At 37.1% G+C, this 17,069-nt stretch overlaps 2 protein-coding genes across 7 annotated transcripts in view; both read right to left on the bottom strand.

Moving 5' to 3' along the window:
- Nucleotides 1–2,914: 2,914 nt before the first annotated feature.
- Nucleotides 2,915–6,570, bottom strand: LOC120461107 (uncharacterized). Its single transcript, XM_039649233.2, has 4 exons — nucleotides 6,128–6,570; nucleotides 5,888–5,949; nucleotides 5,700–5,805; nucleotides 2,915–3,383 (listed from the first exon to the last, which is right to left on the bottom strand). The coding sequence occupies exons 1-3, from the start codon at nucleotides 6,447–6,449 to the stop codon at nucleotides 5,701–5,703; spliced, it is 489 nt and encodes a 162-aa protein (XP_039505167.2). The 5' UTR covers nucleotides 6,450–6,570; the 3' UTR covers nucleotides 2,915–3,383; nucleotide 5,700.
- Nucleotides 6,571–7,665: 1,095 nt separating this feature from the next.
- Nucleotides 7,666–17,069, bottom strand: part of cpeb4a (cytoplasmic polyadenylation element binding protein 4a) — a 65,588-nt gene continuing 56,184 nt past the window's right edge. For 4 of the 6 annotated variants that reach the window (XM_089134796.1, XM_089134799.1, XM_089134797.1 and 1 more), the window contains 5 exons: nucleotides 16,249–16,367; nucleotides 15,957–16,082; nucleotides 15,641–15,755; nucleotides 13,844–14,025; nucleotides 7,666–10,602 (listed from right to left, as the gene is read on the bottom strand). In XM_089134796.1, the coding sequence (XP_088990922.1) occupies nucleotides 10,375–10,602; nucleotides 13,844–14,025; nucleotides 15,641–15,755; nucleotides 15,957–16,082; nucleotides 16,249–16,367 (770 nt within the window). In that variant the 3' untranslated portion in view covers nucleotides 7,666–10,374. The remainder of the gene's footprint in view (nucleotides 10,603–13,843; nucleotides 14,026–15,640; nucleotides 15,756–15,956; nucleotides 16,083–16,248; nucleotides 16,368–17,069) is intronic. The other 2 variants (XM_039648947.2, XM_039648945.2) reach the window with 1 other exon arrangement.

Below are 17,069 nucleotides of genomic sequence, written 5' to 3' on the forward strand. Positions count from 1 at the left end.
TTCGCTAGAATAGTTATAAACTGTTACATTAGTTACCGTTATATTATCTTACTAGCTATTTATAACTTATAGAAATGGTGCAACATTATAAAGTTAAACTACATGTATTGCAAATACGTAATGATATGAGGACCAAGTTTGTAGTCAAAGTATGAGCAGACCTAAGTCAATGGGCTATATGCACGCATAAATTCCGCATTTGACGCAAGGATGCTCGTCCATTTCCGGTTGTGGAGATTAAAGCGGAGGAAAACCGAGGAAAACTGGATTATGGCAGAGTCTTCAAAATTTACTGTCCTCCAGTCTTTGAAATGAAACGTACATACGTTTAGATGTAATTTTATATATAGTTATATTTATTTAATATAATTTTAAAAAGAAGCATAAACACAACGAGGGGTGTCTGTTTTATCTGTTTTTGTGACTAACGTTTCTTTAGTATAACCATGGACTGGAGTATAAAATTGAATATAAATTCTCGGTATTGCATTGGACTCTACGATCGGCGGAAGTTATCGAGCATCCCTAATGCTTCACTGGAAATACCGCCGTGCATAGAGCCCATGTTAAGCATATTGTTAAAATTCCATCCCTACTAGTAGAGTTTGGGTACTCAAACTTGGACTTGAGTCCAATTTTGAATAAACTCGGACTTGTAACGCCTTCAGATGAATTTGTACTCGGACTTGACACAGACTCTGACATTTTAGGCCCTGTCCATACTACTGCATTTCCGTTTAAAAACGGAGACCTTTTGCTACGTTTGCGCCTGACTCCAGACTAAAACGGGAAAAACGAAGACCTAAAACGGAGAGGTTTAGAAACGCTGCAGGTACACTCTGTTTTGCGTTTTGACTCTCCAGAGTTTGTTTTAGTGAAGATGGAACAAAACGGAGGACTTTAGAAACGATGACGCAAAAGGCTGACGCTCGGCTCTATAGGCTTGTTTGAGATGAGCAAAATCTGCGCAGAATCAATCACCGGTTATCAGCGCGAGATGCATGCCGGTTAGAAATGTGTCCGAGAGCGCACCGCCTGGCTCTAATGTCATGCCGACGTATGTCAAAAAACTCTCGCGAGCGCAAGGCGCACCTGTCGGATTCTGCAGTCGCACGCAGTTGCTCTCCACCGACTGCGCTGATCAGAAGCATGATGGGAAACGACTTGCTGACGACACAGCTTAAAGCTCATTGGTTTAAACAACAGTGATGAAGGTAAATTCGATATTCTATTATATATAAATATTTTTTTTTTTTTTTTCAAATTGAAACTGATATATATTGTGAGTCTCTTAAACGGGTTAAAAATAAGAAAGCTATGTCAGTAACTCAAATACTAGGCTTACTCTAAAATGTTCAAGTGAAAATTAGGAAAATATCTCTCATTTTATAGATGATGAAGTGTTTGTAAGTCTGTCTATTTAAGCTAAGCTTATTTTGATTTAATAATTTTTTATTATTAATTTTATTCTGATGTTTATTTATTTGTCTCTGTATAATAGGCCTATTTGTTTCACGAATTGTGGCACTTGTAGGTATGTTTGTAACTTGCATTCTAATAAAAATAAAATAAAAGAACAACAGTGAATTGTTCTCTTTTAAAATGTTTGATTTTAAAACTGATATCATGTTTTATGTGTATACATATGGGTGAATAAACTCTCTGACAGTGCCATATGGGTTATATGTCATTTTTGTTAAAACAATATATAAAACACGTCTGTATTTAAGAAAAAATTAATGATAAACATACAGTATTCGGAATGTAATTAAATAACAAGTACTTTGGGTGTCTTGTTCATTATATTTATTTTTATATAAACGCAACAGAACTTAAATCACATCCAGTTTATTAGCAACACGTGCACAAGCGTGAATCCCGTTAATCTCGCGATATCCGCCTTTGATTTTTATCTCACAGGTGTCTGATTCACTGCGAGAACTGTAATGGTTGTGAGGAAAAATCCTCCAGCTCCGGCACATTCTTTGCTTTTCCAGCATCTTCTGCATATTTGACTCCTTATTAGCAGTGACAGTGAGATCAATCTATTCACACTGGTGACAAGTGAGGGACTCATACACAATCATTAAAACCCTGCAAATATTTAGTGATGTTCAAGAAGGAAACATCCGTTAAGGATGGAACTAGATGTAAATTGGTGTAAATTGTTCAAAAATTAATTAATTAGTTTAGTCCTGTCCTTCAGAGGCTAAAAAAGATATCAGCAAGTAAAACAAAATAATAAAAATTTAAACATCACCATCATCTTGCTCAAAAGTGTACCCCTGGCTCTTAATGCATCATGTTGCATTCTTGAGCATTAAATACCTTTTTCTCTTTGCTCCTCAATATATTTTTCACTGTGTGAGTACATGTGGAGTGAGAGCGGAATAGCTTGTCGGACGTAGCAACAGTAACTAAGAGGCCGGATCTTTGTGAAAGGTCAATTTCAAATAATTTAAATCTTTGTGGACTCAACCGGACTCGACTCGGGCTCGGATGTTAAGGACTCGAACTCAAGTCCGACTCGGCCCTCTTTGGACTCGGACTTGGACTCGATTGTTAAGGACTTGGACTCGAGTCGGACACGACGGACCCAACACTACCTACTAGTGAATGTGCCGTAACTGTTTATCCTTCATTGGTGGCCCTGCTTACTAGCCAGCGCGTTCACAGTGGGAGGAGCTGTGGAAGGAGGAGCTGTAGCACGGCAGAGAGCAAGGGGGTGGGACCTTTAAGTGTCCTTGTTCAAATTTTCAGGTTAAGTCAATGTTTTCTTAAAACTCCCTACTGTAGCTTTAACCCCCAGTAAAAACATTATGAAAGTTTTTTTTCAACTAAAGACTTGACGTGCAATAATGCTGTCACTATAAGGCTTAACAAACATTCACACTACAGCAAGGCAACAAACAAGTGGGGAGTGAAACAATGTTTTAGTGATTAACAAAGACATTTAAGGTTAATTTACAAACCTATATGTACATTACTGGCATGAATGAACACTGTGTTAACAAAAACACATTAGAAGGTCATTCTCTTATAAATAAATATTTAAAAACAAACAACAGCTAGTAAATATAATTATAATTCAAAGTGTGGAGGTGGGAGCCTCACTGCAGTTTATGTAGCTGCTATTAATTTAGGAAATATCACCATCTAGTGGTCATCTGTAGGTCATACTCATTTCCTCTTCTTCAATATATTAGCTCTGATAATTTAGATTTAAAACTTTTATAACTTATTAGGCAATATAACTATTTATGAAAAATCATATGAAAAGGTGGACAAATAAAAGCTCATCCTATTGCCCTCTAGTCTCACTAACAAATGATTTTTCCATGTGAACAGCATTCTTTTCTCTTTAAAATTGCATGTAGTACCATCTGAAATTAAAACCAGATGAAAATCAGCTGTAAATCATACTTGACACTCAAGAATGTTGACATGTTGACAACACAAACAAGGTCTAAAACTTTCATTTTGTATATACAAAGGATTTTAGAAACCATCAGGCTCTTTTAAATGCCATTAACAGTTTACCTTAAAGGGTTAGTTCACCCAAAAATAAAAATTCTGTCAGTAAAACTCACCCTCATGTTTTTCCAACCACGTAAGACCTTCGTTCATCTTTCATCACAAATGAAGATATTTTTGATTAAATCTAAGAGCTTTCGCACTCCTCCATTGGCTCCTATGTTATTGAAACTTGCCGGCCCAGAAGGTTATTAAAGACATCGTTAAAAATAGTCCAAGTGACTCCAGTGGCTCGACCTTAAGTTTATCAAGTGTCGAGAATACTTTTTGTGCGCAAAAAACAAACAAAAATAGCGACTTTATTCAACTACTCATTTTCTTCTGTGTGGGCCTCGTAGTGTAACAGTGCAGCACTTCTGTGTTGTTCGTAGGCTCACTATTGGCCAGCATCACACGCATCACATACATGACCAGCGTCGGCCAATAGTTGAAAAGTAATAAAAACGAAAGTCTTACGGGGTTGGAACTTGGAACAATGTAAAGGTGAATAATTACTAACCGAATTTTCTTTTTTTGGGTGAACTATCCCTTTAAGTAAAAAATTATGTCATTATTAATTCTCCTTAATGTTCTTCACACAGCTCTTTCTCAACCTAATTCAGTTTTTCCTAACACTAAAGAAAGCTTATATAGCCTTAGCCTAATGCAGTCACAGTGCAGACTCAAGCGGTGTCCCAATTCAGAGGCTGCATCTTTCGAAGGTTTCCAAATGCATCCTTCATTTCCTGTGCAATGCAGGATACAACAGATGGATCCTTCGTGGCCTTGCCTACCCCAGAATTTATTGTGCCCCAGTGACGACAGGATTTTTTAATTTTTTTTTTTTTGGAGAAATTGCCAAATTACACTTTTAAACACAAGTATTGGGTTTAAGCTTATTCAAATATCTGATACAAAATGTAAAAAAAGAAAAAAAAAACTTAAAAGCTGTTCAAATACTGACATATCTTACTAAGATGCAATTATATTGATACACTTTATTACAGAAATGGACATAGTGAACACATATTTAGACAGTTTGTGAACCTTGTTTTGTTTTCAGACAGTTTAATATAACTTTCAAAAAAAGTCTAGTACAAATGCTGCGTTCAAGTCATCTCGTATAGATCGTAATTACGCACCACAGCACTTGAACGGCACCACAATGTCGTAAATACCAGTGGGGAGCTGGGGATTTTCTTTAAGCCCCGATCTGTACGAGTTGGGGGGCGTGTCAGTGAGAAACATGGGGGAATAATGGATGCAACATCTGTAGTTGACGATAAATTTTAATTGAATTTCAAAGTTTACTCATTGACTTGTAAGGCTTTTTCATTTATAAAGCAAACTCTCTGCACAAAATATGATATCATTGTAATATAAAAATTATACTTAATGATAGAGTTTACAATGGCTTCATAAGCTAATAAAAAACATAAAAAGAAAAACACATCTGATGCGCATTCTTTGTTCTTCGTTTTTTTTATTAGCAAGTTAACTTGCTGTATTTTCGTGTAATTCATTAAAAGAAAGTACACCGCCATTTTGCTTCGATGAAACTGACTTGAACCCACCTCACGTCGTAAACACGACTTCCCACCTCGTACGTACGAACTTCCCAAGAGGACTTGAACGCAGCAAAACATTACTGCCACTTATCACAGTCAAAGTTGCTAGAGGACAAGAACAATCCTCAGACCATCCCATTTAACAGCACTTGGTCTGACCTTCCGGCCTTCACACGCATGGTCAATATGAACTGTCGTTCATGAAGATTCTTTTGAAACAATTCTTCTTTCCCAAAAATCATATCAGTATGGGTATCATGAGGGTGAGTAAATAAGCTGTGTCCAAATTCAGAGGCTGGATCCTTTGAAGGCCACAACGGTAAGACCAATCGTTGTTAAATGGGACGGTCTAGTCTTAGCAACTTGTGACAGCTGCCGATAGTAACGTTTGTACGGGACTCTTTTGCTACATTAAACTGTCTGAAAACAAATCGTATTCACAAAATGGCTCACCATGGTCAATTTCTGCATAAAATAGTTTAAACTATCATTTCACAGGAAACTAAAGATGCAGTTGAAGGAGCCTTCGAACTGGGACGTCTATAGAGAGCTATAGAGAGACAGCACTTTAAACTTAGGAACTATTGTTATCCCTTTAAATGCAGACAATGGGCAAACCTCATTTGCTTCGGCTCTGCTGCAAGGTGAGTAACCGCTCTCTGATGACCCTGTTCTCCTCCAACATTTTCTTGATTGTGCTCAATACATCCTGTTTTGTTTGGGACTGACATAGAAAACAACACCACCACATTGTCAAAAATATTAAAATAAAATGCTATAAAATTATGAAAATATACCAAACCCACCATATTTGCTGCTTGAGGATCAGGATCTCTTGCTGGGAATCCAAAAGTATCAGACGAGGGCCCTTTTCACACACACACACACACACACACACACACACACACACACACACACACACAGAGAGAGAGAGAGAGAGAGAGAGAGAGAGAGAAAGAGAGAACACGCAACTGTATTCATTCTGCTACAGAGTGATATCAAAACTGTGCGTTTTATAAATGACTGCTTGAGTGGTCCACACGCACCTCCACGAGGGTCACGTTTAGCGCGCTGTGATTTCCCGCCTTCTGGTGCCCTCAGATTAACTGTAGATTTCTTATACGTCCTTATATTCGAGTAAAACCTCAAAAGTTGGTTTGTTTTCATCTTTCTTGTGAAACATGGCGTTATTTCTGGACTTTTGAAGTGGAGCGAGGGTGAGGGAGTAGTCTCTTGAGTCAACCTGTTCCAATTTCTACTCAGTTTATGGTGTTTGCTATTTTCACCTGTAAATCCCGGTTTCTTGAAAATTTGTGGCGACTGAGAGCTGAAGCTCGGTGTGTAGAGTAATTTACAGTAAGTTGCCATTGTTAACGACGAAACCACACTTTACGAACTAATAAATAACCGAGCGTAATGTGAAACTCGAGTTCATCAACAGTCACTTCAGGTTTGAAATGGAGGGAGGCTCAATCACAAGCGCTGTGTAAAGCAGCACAATGTGCTCTTAAAGGAACAGTTACAGAAGAGTTCATTAAAAAAATAAATAATAATAATAATAATAAAATAAAAATCACATCTTGTTTTGTGTTCCAAGCCCGTATTCCTTAGTCATTTTAATACAATTCAATTAAAATAGCTTATTTTGTGTTTTGAGGACCAACCAAACTTGTGCATGATCGAATCGATTTAAAATATTAAGCCGCGCTTTCAAATAAAATATGGCGCCTATGACAACATGCGGACGAATAAATTATGACAAAATGTTTTCCATTACACTCACCACTGTTGGCCTTGAGATGCACAGTAAATGCTTCAGATGACTGTTCCAGTATTGCCTGCCTTAGAAAAAAAAAGTAAGTAAGTAATATATAATAGCTACGTAAAGTTAGAAATTGTCTGAGATGAATGGATGCCTAAACAAGTATATAAATCCATATTATAATCAATACCATAGTGGATTTCCATTTATAAACAGTCTACTTGTTGTGTGGTATTGATTGAAGACCCGCCAGATGGCGCTGTTTGTGGGCTTCTGCTGCAGTGATCATGTGTGGGCGGCCTCTGAATCAGACTGTGTGTGTGTGTGTGTACCGTGTTCAGACCTAAAAAAATAATGTACACTAGTAGATGATTTGCATATAATAATATGAATTGCAGCATGAAATCTAATTAATGAGAATAGTCCATACAGTTTAGATGTTCTTCTGAGCATTAATCATGATGATGAGGCATGCCCTAGCTCTCACCAGCTCCATTAATACACCTTCAAGATGTTGTAAAAACAGTAATAAATCTTAATAACTCCATAAAAGTTCTCACGCTGACATGCTCCTTGTAATCATAATACTGTCTTTTAGGCAACACGCGCTGTATCAGACAAGCTAAAAATAGATTTGTTTGACCCCATTCGGAGTCAGTAGTGTGCCAGAAGCTTTCTGCATTTCCTCTCTGTTAAAATAACTAACACTTTGATTTGATGTACAGTTGGTTGACTTAAATTAAACACAACCTGAATTACAGAGGCAACTTCCAAAGGTTTCATTGATAACTTTCATGCATGGTTAAGACAAGACAGTCGGCATTTCCTGCAATCAAGTTTATTCATTCAACATTTCACATTACAAATACTTTAAGCATTCTGTTATAAATATTTAACCGCAAATAATCAAGACTCAACTACCAAAGCACATGTATGTCTAAATGATACTTTTTTTCTTTACATAACTCCATGTGGATGTAAAATATAAAAATTAAAACTTTTAAATGACATAGCAAAAAAATTGTTCCTCTTATAAAAATCTATTGATAAATACACCTTCCCATACAGTTATAAACTATGTAAATTTAAATAAGCAGTTACATAGACAATTTTCTGATATTTTTTTCTTATCCTTCTGTAGGCATGAAGCACAATATAGTGATTATTAAAACTAGAAAATCTAATAAGTGTACTGATCAAAAACTATAATCAAAATGACAATTATTACATTCCAATTAAAAATATATCAGTAAATGGTTGAAACATTATTCACTTAGTATTTACATTGTCACAGTAGCATGAACTCAAGTAGGAAAATATGTGAATACGTAAAAGTAAAAACACCTATAATTTCAGTGGTATTTTTTTTTTTTTTACTGTATAAATCAGAGAATAATAAAGGTTATAACAGCTGAAGGAGAGTTTGTGAGGTGATGCATGTTGAAAGTGGTGGATTCGCACATAAGTAGTTATATTAGAAATACAAGGTAAAGGTCTCTGGGAAAACGTATTGCACAGATTTCACTGTCAATATTCTGAAAGTGTATTCAAGTAAGCCCTGAATCAATTTATGACTAAATCACCCTCTTGTATGCTTCATTTTGTCAACAAGTAAAAACGGAGTATGCACGGTTTGTTTAGGTACATAACTCAGAGTGGTTTCCCCCGGGAAAAGGTTGAAAAAAAAAACCCACTATTAAAGAAAAAGAAAATAATTAAACCTTAACTTCTTAAATTTAGCTCATGCATACCTAATGAATAAATTAACCTTGCTGCCTCTCAGAATTATACATAACAGTAAACATTGATATTTCAATATGGAACATTCATCATTGTGATACACATTGCATCCTAATATTTCTCTAATTTACATGGTTAATTATTTTCTTTTTTACAGCCAATAATGAGGGCGGTATCATCATTCTCATAACCGATAGAGGGCAGGTACTAGATAGGTATATATTTATACATGTACCACACATTTTAAGGAATTTGTGTCATGCTAGATTCAATATTTACTTTGTCCATTAAGATAGAAAAGAACACTGTTTGCATTTTGCAAATATTAGATATTAGTTTGAACAATACAGTCACCTAAATATATATTTATATATGTGTGTGTGTGTGTGACAATCTAGGGATTTTATAACCTAAACAAAATTATATTAGCTTTTTTCTTTTCCTGCATCATAACCAGATCTCATAGTAACAAAAAGTACAAAATCTATATTCAACAAGTGAAAAAAAAAAAAAAGTTATCACAAAAGGACTTTCCATTTGTGGAAAAAAGTGACTTGAAAAACAATATTTAGAAAAGTAGTGCATAATGGTTTTACGTCCATGACAAAATAATCAGCTATAAAACACAGTACAAAAATCAGCAGACCATGTAAAAAATAATATTTGTTTTTTCAAATTCTTTGAAATGTGCTCAGCTACTGCAATGCTCAGTTTGAACACCAATTAACCCATGGCAAAACCCATGCAGTAAAACACTATCAATGCAAAACATGGTAATTCCTCATTAGCAAATACTACAACATTGAGTTAGCTTTTAGCACAAAATCCCTGACAAATGAGCCTAAGTTACTGCCATAACCATTACAAGAATCATAAACACTTAAGTGAGTAATTCATTATTTTCTTAAATCCATTAAACCAATTATGCATTTTAAGCTTTCTAGTCATTGTATCATAGACAGTAGGACATCTCTAAGGCTCATCTTTGGTTTGCCTGACCAAAAACCTGTGCATCAAGCACAACAAACTGAATTATCATCGCATCTCTGCTGTTCTTAGTTGTTGCCCTTTAGCCTTATGCTTGATTTGATTAAGTAATAGGTAACGTGGATGTAGTTTAATAGTAATCTTTACAGAATGGGTTACTCTAAAGGATTTTAATAACTACAACATCTTTTTCTTTTTTTTTCTTTTTTGGCTAAATCACAAAGATTTGCCTTACACATGAGAACCAGTCCATATAATCCATTTCAGAATAGGTTGCGGCCTCTTGTTAGTTGTTACTGTGCATTTGAAAGGAGTAACTATGATTCCACATTTGCCATGCAACCTGTTAAGATTAGTCAGTGAAATAGCAAACCTCAACATTAAATCATTAGTCATATAAATGAGGCTTGAACCCTTACATTGTTAGCCTCTGTGTGTTTAGCCTTCAACAGATTCAAGCGAAAATGTGACCCATTACAAACAGAAGATGACGCTCCAAGAGAATAAAGATAGAAGAGTAATTCAAGTCAGGCTAAACAACTATATATATAGATATATATATATATTTCTTTTTTAAATCTAATGCATTCAAGTCTTCATGCGCACCAATGTAGCTTTTCAACAAAAAAAAAAATCAGGATTACACCATTTTCTTTTAGCATTCTCTTCTGCAAAAAAAAAATAATAATAATTAAAAACTTAAGAATAAATACAATTTTAGACTTAAAAAAGAACTCGAAATAAAAAGGACTTAGCAAAATGAAAAGTGCATGTATACGAATAGCACAGCCTTGGCCTCCCAGATCAGTTCCAGCGGAAGGAGATGTGGCGAGGCCGGTCTCCTCCCTCCTTCACTAGAGGCTTGTGAAACTCCCGTCCGGCACGCGAGTGAATGGCTGCCCAGCAGTATTCACAGTAGTACTGAAGACAAGTGACATTAGCGCAGAAGAACGGAGCAAACTTGCCTCCACAACGCGTGCCCTGACACTCATCACACAGCTGGTCATCCAGTACATATGGCTTCACTTCCACCTGGGAAAGGTAGACACTTTTAGCTCAGCACATGTCATGGCAGGCTGGCCTTGACCATGAAGAACAAAAGAATTAGGATAATAAGCCATTTAAACAAACAAGGCAAAGAGCCCGACATTATTGTAGTATGCAGTAGATCAGATCTCCATTTTCTTTTAGAGGCTTATTTTCATTACGAAGCTTAAATGTGTTTATTTAAAAAATAAACAGTCATTTGACTGGCTAAAGAACTAAGGGCCAGATTTACCAACAGCTTGCGCCAGCGCAAACCCTCTTTTGGCTTAAAAAAAAAAAAATACTGTCAGAATTTACTAAAGACACGCAGTGAAAAATTTGCTCTGAAAAGGCATGGGCACAGTTATACTTATTGCATATTTCCTTTTCAGGCTCAAAATTTATGCGAGGACAGTATTTAAATAAATCATGCAAGGTGATTTACTAAGGTTTGCGCTTGTCAAATTACTGACTTACTGGTGTTTGCACCATTATTAAATGTAAAGAGTTTTCTCTCTTAAAAACTGTTTAGCGTATACCGCTAGTTCTGGGGGCTAGTTTAAAAATCGCTAGTTTATACCACTAACAAGGCTCAAAATAGCCCCACAGTAACATAATGAGGGTCCCTACATGCAAACTGAAGCATTGAGAACTTTGTAAGTGTACAGACCTTTTAATAAGTAGATACTTTAAAGGGATACTCCACTTTTTTTTTTGGAAATATGCTCATTTTACAACTCCCCCAGAGTTAAACTGCTGAGTTTTACCTTTTTTGAATCCATTCAGCCGATCTCCGGTTCTGGCGGTACCACTTTTAGCATAGCTTAGCATACATCATTGAAGTGGACAAGACCATTAGCATTTCTCCCAAAAATATTACCAAAGTGTTTCAATATTTTTCCTTTAAAACTTGAACTTTTTTCATTTAAAACTTGACTCTTCTGTAGTTACATCGTGCACTAAGACAGGGGTTTTCAAACTTTGTGCGTGTGTGGACCACTATTTGTAATCAAGAATTTTCACGGACCACCTCATAATACACATATTATGATATTACATATTATATTTAGGTTCATTTGAACAACAGGCTTATTTCCATAGCAATGGAGTATCAAATCTATACAGTAATAAGTATACAGTAAGTTTTAGGGGATTATTAACGTTAATCTTCAGAGTTCTACAAGTCCTCAAAAAGTAGGCTTGAGTTTGTCCACTTAACAGCACATCCGCAAAACATTTCAGAAACACGAGATCAAGAAACTAACGTTAACTGGAAATTAAAATAATAACAGGCCTTATTCATTCCATTTATAAACATTTCGTTTTATAAAAGGCCTAAACTGCCTATAAAAAAACATCCTATGCATGTGCTTTGATAATGAAAACATATTTGCTTCTGCCCTATAACATTACACATTTAAAGAAAACACAGTAGGCCTAACGTTATTCCAGGTTAAAAATAAAGTTGTCAATAAAAGCCATTGGAGTCTATTTGCCAGCCCGATATGAACGTAATATCCTCCTTTGTCACCCTCCACATCTTTCCCTTCCTCTTTGTATCGTCTGTCTAATATAGACATACATTAAAAACAAACAACTAAATAAATGCTCACCTAACCTGTTGCTATCCACCGATCCGGTGTTGTGGTTCTGACGACAAGGAGCTTGAACGTCAAGGCCGAGCGCCACTAGCCTATTTTAGTAATCACACAATAGCTTGACAATTTAATTTACATTTTATATAAATATAGGCCTACATATTCTTTTTACTTTTTTTTAATGGGAATTTCTTGTTAAAATATTTTAGATTTTATTTTGCCTTTTCACGGACCACCTGCAGTACCCTCACGGACCACTAGTGGTCCGCAGACCACAGTTTGGGAATTGCTGCACTAAGACTAAGACACACGGAAAATGTAAAGTTGCGATTTTCTAGGCTGATATGACTAGGAACTATACTCTCATTCCTGCGTAATAATCAGGAAACTTCACTGCCGTACCATGAGTGCAGCAGGCGCGATGACTACACAAACTTAGTCCCGGTCACGTTGGAAGCTGGGCACTATTTTCAGGCGCTGCGTAATAACATTACGCAGTTTCCTGTTTATTACGCAGGAATGAGAGTATAGTTCCTAGTCATATCAGCCTAGAAAATCACAACTTTACATTTTCCGTCGGTCTTAGTGCAGATGTAACTACAGAAGAGTCAAGCTTTAAATAGGAAAAATATCGAAACACTGGTAATTTTTTTGGGAGAAATGCTAATGGTCTTGTCCACTTCAATAATGTATGCTAAGCTATGCTAAAAGTGGTACCGCCAGAACCGGAGATCGGCTGAATGGATTAAAAAAAGGTAAAACAACAGTTTAACTCTGGGGAAGTTGTAAAATGAGCCAATTTCCAAAAAAAGTGGAGTATCCCTTTTAAGACAGTTTACTTCGTGTATACAGACAGGAGCCATCTTAAAAAATAGTCTCGATAAGTCAAACCACGAACGTCGTGCTGAGTGAGCTGAACTGTATGAAGTTCAACGAACTTCTGAACGGCGTTTGGGGATCGTCTATTTTCTAAGATGGCTCCCGTCTGTATACACGAAGTGAACTGTTTTTATAAGTGTACAGACCGTTTAATAAGTAGATACTTTATAAAGTCTGTACACTTCTGAAGCACTTTGACTCGGCGCAGTAATATCATCACTAGTGAAAAGTCCTCTCCCCTCTCACTCTCCAGAGTGATGATATTACTGCGTCGAATCCATAGATAAATATGCGCCGAGTCGAAGTGCTCCCAAACACTTGCTGTGGTGTTCCACCATAGAATTTAGTGAACCAATTTACACACTTAGAAAAGCGCAACGTCTTATTTTGTTTTACCGTACTAGGTTGAGTTACACTGCACAAGTAACTGTATTTAAATAGGGGAAACGTGGAGGTGTTTGGTCACTTCTCTGCTTGACCCTTATTGAATGAACTGGGCTAGTTAAGTGATGCACGCACTGAGACGAGAGAGGTATGCATCAACTCGTCTTAGTTAAGGGAATAACAGTTTAATATGAAAAACGGTGGAGTATCCCTTTAAATGTCAACCATTTTGCGCTCTCTACAAAAAAAAAAAAAATGACTGCCGGCCTGCAGGTGAAGAGCCCTGCCCTACATGGCACTGACATTTGATATATGGAAGAGCTAAAGAACGAGCTTGACTGTATCACTTTACATATACATTATCTAAAGCTCCATCCCCCACTCACCCGTTTATCGATCTCTCCGTGTTGCAGTTGCACAAAGCGAGCGCTGATAGCAGCAATGTAGCTCTGTTGATTGGAGAAGGCCACCCGTCCAGCTCCTTTAGGATACTTCAGCTCAGGGTCAGTGTCAATGCCAGCATAACACACCCCACCGTACAGTCGGTCCATTATCATTGCGAGCTCCACTGTCATGGAGTAAACCATCAATTTAAAAATAATTTAAAAAAGGACTAATAATGCAATCAAGTCTGAGTAATGGCTCGTTTCCACTGAGTGGTACGGTACAGTAATTTCGGTTCGGTACGCAATTATTTGCGTTTCCACTGTCAAAAGTTGTGAATGGTACCAAAAAGCCGAACCGTACCGTACCACTTTTTGGGTACCCTTCCGTTGGGGTACCTAGCACAATGAAAGGGTACTAAAAGGTGGAGCTAGACTCACTGCAGAACGGTGATTGGTGGACAGAGTATCGTCACTCGCGCATGCTACAAGGGCATTAGAAGCATACAGTTGAAATATAATACTACTGTTATTGTGTCACGAAATGTAGTTTTAAGAGTTTTTCAGGCGAGAACGTAGTTTTTTAAAGCTGAAATCTGTGGTTTATTTATAGATTTATGATAATTTGACTGAGATCCGTTCCAATCAATCAATCACCTTGAACAGCCTTTCCTCGGCTAGTCGTTCTGATGTTTGCCGCTGACTCGGACGTCAGATATAGTTCGTCTTGTATAAACCTAACAGGTGATCTTTGGTCTCGTGAATCTATAATTCGTTCCCTGGCCAATAGTTTTGGCAGAAGGCTACGTGAAGTTTCATATCTTTGAGCGCTGAATTATATTTGACTGACTGAATTGTTTCTTGATGTTATTTAAGCTTTACTGTATATCTTTTTGTACCTTTTACTTATACTTTTATAATGGCTATTATTGATAAAACTAAAATTCGACAAAAAGAGAAAGATTTGTCATTTTATTACAATATCATCTGTAATGTTGTTTATTGCAACATTTGTACCAATGCGATATCCTATGCAATACATTACATATCGCCGGGAATGTGTTTAATATTTTTAAATTTAAACGAAAAGAGGCAGGGTTGTTTTATATTTAGTTTTGTTATAAATATACGTTACAGGCTACATGCAGTGAATATAATCAATAGGCTATGCATTGCCTGAACCACATTTGTGTGCTTTAGAATGTTTACAAAGTATTGAAATAAAATCGAAAAGAAGCAGAGTGGTGTTTTATAACATTTTTCGTTTTATTGTTGCCTAAAATGAACATACAGAGATAACCGGAGTCGCAGAGTCCGAGCGAGCTGAGTGCCGTGTTCAAGAACGCGCTGTTCCATTAACAAAATTACTGGACTCGCGTCCTCAGGATCATTCTCCTGAGTCTGACTTTGCGTTGGCTTCTTGGAAACGCCTAATGCCAGCGCTTGTTTCTAGTGACAAACATGCCGAGAAGCAAGAACAAGATCTGCTTTCTGTCATCCGTCGTTGTTTACTATGTCGCTTTCTTCGCCTCGAAAATGACGTCGATCGCTTCTTTCCAGCATACCACGCCCATCAAGTAAGGGTACTGTTGGCGGTGGAAACGCAAGCCTGATCATGGTGTACCCGACCCGACCCGTACCGTACCCCTCAGTAGAAACGAGCCATTAGAGTAAAACCTGTTCTAGATGATTCTAACAACACACTGTAAATAATCTACAAAACCCTTATTGTATTTACTGTGATGACTATTACTGTGATGACACTGATAATTTATGGGATCATCTGAAAACCAAACAAACCGGCTCGTAGAGGTCGTGGAACTCCCCCGACAAAGATAGTTTTCCTGGGGTCAAGGGGCTGAGAGCCATCCATCACAAAGTCACTGTCGTTCAAATTCCAGGGTCGTATCTGGACCTAATGATACACAATGAACATGACAGAATCATTGACTTGTCATTTGCAATACGGCGTTTCTACGAAATTCCACTGGTATAGTTAACAGTGCTGAGCAGGTTACAACATTCAGGTTTATAATTAACTTTAAAATGCTCTGCTAATTTCTCATGACTTGCATACGAGCTTAAGAACAAAACCACACAGGAACAGCAGACATACAGCCTTCTCATGAGTTCGCCTGCCCATCCAGTCCTGATGGCTAATGGTAAACAAACTTGGCTTGCGGTCTTCAAAGGAAGCTCGAACCCGAGGCTCGAGCTCTGAGCTAAACCTCCAATAATGATACTATGTAGAAGAATGAGAGAAATAGAGGAGGAGAAGGGATGCCGGAAGAATTGTTGTTAGAAAGGCACAATGACGGCTGCTTACGTTTGCTTGTAATGATGATTGACAGGACTGAATGATTAGGCTCCTCATGAACCTACATTAGGAAATTCATTTAATATCTTACTGGTTTGTCTTTGATCGTAGGGCTAGAGACACAGAGATAGAGCTTCCCATCCTCTTCCATACAGGCGTCAATCAGTGCTTGGACTGAGCTCTCGTCTTGAAACAGGAGGAAAGCATAACCTGGAAGACAACAGGTTCACTGATGGCATGCATGCAAGAAGCAACTAGCACTTTCAGTAACCTTGACCTGCAACCTTTGCTATCCATCTTAAAGAAGTAGTTCATTTTTGTGTAATTTACTCACCCCCATGTCATCCAAGATGTCCATGTCTTTCTTTCTTCAGTCGAAAAGAAATTAAAATTTCTCCATATAATGGACTTCAGTGGGAACCAAACAGTTCAAGGTCCAAAAGACAGTTTCATTGCGAACTGTTCAAAGGGCTTTAAATGATTCCAGACGATGAATAAGGGACAATGATATCAAGCGAAACGATCACTCATTTAATAAATAAATAACAAAGTTTAAGTTTTATAAGCTCAAATGCTCGCCTTGCTCTGTTCTGTGATACGCGTTCGTGACTCCTGTTCGAACTCGTTTATCAAAATGAACGAATCTTTATCTGAGTCATTTGGTTTATTCAACAAACGAAACGAACTAATTGACTCGGAAAAAGATTTGTTCATTTTGATGAAAGAGTTCGAACAGGAGAGTCACGAAAAACCATCGTAGTACAGAGCAAGGCGACCATTTGAACTTATAAAACGTTCTTATAAAAATCTTATAATTTTTTTTTTTTTAAATGAGCGATCGTTTCGTTTGATAAGACCCTTATTCCTCGTCTGGAATTGTTTAAAGCCCTTTGAACAGTTTGCAGCTTGCAC

Source organism: Pimephales promelas, chromosome 9 (assembly GCF_988280905.1).
Source record: "Pimephales promelas chromosome 9, fPimPro1.hap1.1, whole genome shotgun sequence".
Classification (NCBI taxonomy): domain Eukaryota; kingdom Metazoa; phylum Chordata; class Actinopteri; order Cypriniformes; family Leuciscidae; genus Pimephales; species Pimephales promelas.